The sequence below is a fragment of the Mandrillus leucophaeus genome, unplaced genomic scaffold (assembly GCF_000951045.1).
Source record: "Mandrillus leucophaeus isolate KB7577 unplaced genomic scaffold, Mleu.le_1.0 Scaffold26, whole genome shotgun sequence".
NCBI classification, from domain to species: domain Eukaryota; kingdom Metazoa; phylum Chordata; class Mammalia; order Primates; family Cercopithecidae; genus Mandrillus; species Mandrillus leucophaeus.
The window spans coordinates 3,073,996-3,076,410 of NW_012102698.1; the positions used below are offsets into that span (position 1 = coordinate 3,073,996).

Here is a 2,415-nt window from a genome sequence, read left to right on the forward strand (position 1 = left end):
CTCTGGCGGCTCCTCCCGGGCGATGCCTCCGCTCTGGGCCCTGCTGGCCCTTGGCTGCCTGCAGTTCGGCTCGGGTAGGCAGGGAAGGGCAGGAAGAAGCTGAGCTCAGAGAGAGGGAGCCACTGTGCCCTGGGGCGCCCGCCGCCTGGACCCTGATTCCTGGCGCTGGGGACCCAGATACTACTATTATAAATAATAGTGCTAGCCAACGTTTACGTGCGTCCTCTGGTGGGAATTCGAGGGCTCACGGATGGCTGCAGCCCTGCGATGTGTGTTGCAAGAGAGCAACATGCAGGGGGGCTGCGGGAGGGCAGAGAAGGGACTAGCCCCGGACCCATGGTGACGCCTGGATGGGGGCAGATAGAGAGATATTTCCGCCGAGGAAAGCACATGGGCAAGGTCATGGAGGTGGGAGACAGCATTTGGCTGTCCTGGGAATTGCCAGTCCTTGCCTTTTCAGAGAGGCTGGACTTCGTCAGGGGGCGCTGGGGGACCATGGAAGGGCCATAGCAGGAGAACGAGACAGCCAGATTTGCATGTGGTGGGGAAGGTGTTACTAGGGTCCAGATGAGGAAGTTGGGATGGAGGAGGGCTGGGCCCATGGGGCGGAGAGATGCTTCGGAGGGGCAGTGGAGTTCTTGGCAACTGAGTGTCTGCAGCAGGGAGAGAAGGCAGCAGTTTGGCCCCACTGCGCCATTTCTGAGCAGGATGACTGGGCAGGGGGCAGTGTCTGAGAAAGGTTATGCGGTGGCCCAGGGGTGGGTGAAGCCCAGGGCCTGGCACATGGCAAGTGGTCAGTAACTGCAAGCAGAGTGGGTGTGGACAGTTCTGCCAGGGGTGAGTTCCCATCCTCACTGCCTCCTCCAGCTGTGAACCTGCAGCCCCAACTGGCCAGTGTGACCTTCGCCACCAACAACCCCACACTTACCACTGTGGCCTTGGAAAAGCCTCTCTGCATGTTTGACAGCTCAGAGGCCCTCACTGGCACCCACCAGGTCTACCTGTACGTCCTGGTTGACTCAGGTAAGGGTCCTGCTTCCCTCTGGCTACTCCAAAAGGGGCTTTGACCTGTCTGCAGGGAGGAGGGAAGGAAGCAGGTAGAGGAACCCTCCATGCCTGTAGTCATTTCATTAAACTACCCATGCTCTTTATTAGCATGCCCTGGCTTCCACTCCGGGCCAGCCCTTGGCTGGGTGCTGCAGTCACAGACCTGTCCTTGCCCTGCAGGGACATCCAGTTAGTGAGGGAAGTAATAATACCAGCAATCACTGAGGACCTATACCATACCGGGCACTTTGTACACTGTAGAGCTAATATCTACAACCAGCTTGTAAGGCAGCTATTACCAGTCCCCACGACACAGCAGGGAATCAAGGCTCAGAGAGGTGGAATAATGCCCCTGGAGCTCCCAGAGCTGGAGAGTGAATCCTGATCTCTCTAGTCCCCAAGCCCAAGGTCCTTCCTGAGGCTTTGCCAGGTGGCTCGAGATTGGTGTTTTTGAGGCAAAACCATGGATTTGGACCTGCTGCTCTGGCCCAGCCCTGATCCCTTCCCTGGAGGGGATCCTGAGCTTCTGAGACAAGCCAACATCAACTCTTGCATTTCTAGCTGCCAGTCATTTACAACAGCTCGTTCAGGGCCATCATTTTCTTCTTTCAGCACGTGTTTATTGACTATAAACTAAAGTGCCTGATCTCTGGGCACTGTGAGGAATTTCTCTCCCATTTCATAGAAGACTAGGGTCTGGAGAGGTAGAGTAAGTTGGCCAAAGTCACCCATCTAGTAAGGAGGAGACCTGGGACCTGCCTCCACTTTATTTCCCTTGGTCATATGAACCTCCTTTCCCATTTTACACAAGAGAAAATCCAGGGCTTTCAGCAATGAAGTGACAAAGGTCTGTTGGGAATGGGGGGTTGCAGGAATGTCACAAGATAAGGCGAGAGTCAGACACAGTGCCCAAAGCAGGGAGGTGATCCTTGTCCATCTCCCACATTGCACTGGGAGGGCAGAGAGTAAGCTAGCCCCATGCCTGTGACCCCAGTGCCCAGCACAGGGCTGGGGCAGAAAGGATGATTGGGGCTTTGATGAATAACTGAGTGAGTGCCGCTGAGCCGGAGTGGCCAGGAGCCTCACTTCCTGCACTGCCTCTGCAGCTGGCTCCAGGAATGCCTCAGTGCAAGACAGCGCCAAGACCCCACTGGACTCAACGTTCCTACAAACAGAGGGTGGGAGGACAGGTCCCTACAAAGCCGTGGCCTTTGACCTGATCCCCTGCAGTGACCTGCCAAGCCTGGATGCCGTTGGGGATGTGTCCCAGGCCTCACAGATCCTGAATGCATACCTGGTCAGGGTGGGCGCCAACAGGACCTGCCTGTGGGACCCCAACTTCCAGGGCCTCTGTAACCCACCCCTGTC

The 2,415-nt window shown here is 56.6% G+C and overlaps 1 protein-coding gene across 1 annotated transcript in view; it reads left to right on the top strand.

Annotated features, from left to right (window-relative positions):
- Nucleotides 1-22: 22 nt before the first annotated feature.
- The window catches only part of UPK3A (uroplakin 3A), a 10,437-nt gene continuing 8,044 nt past the window's right edge, over nt 23-2,415 (top strand). The window contains 3 exon segments of the mRNA XM_011984067.1: nt 23-74; nt 868-1,023; nt 2,154-2,415. Coding sequence (XP_011839457.1) covers nt 23-74; nt 868-1,023; nt 2,154-2,415 — 470 coding nt within the window.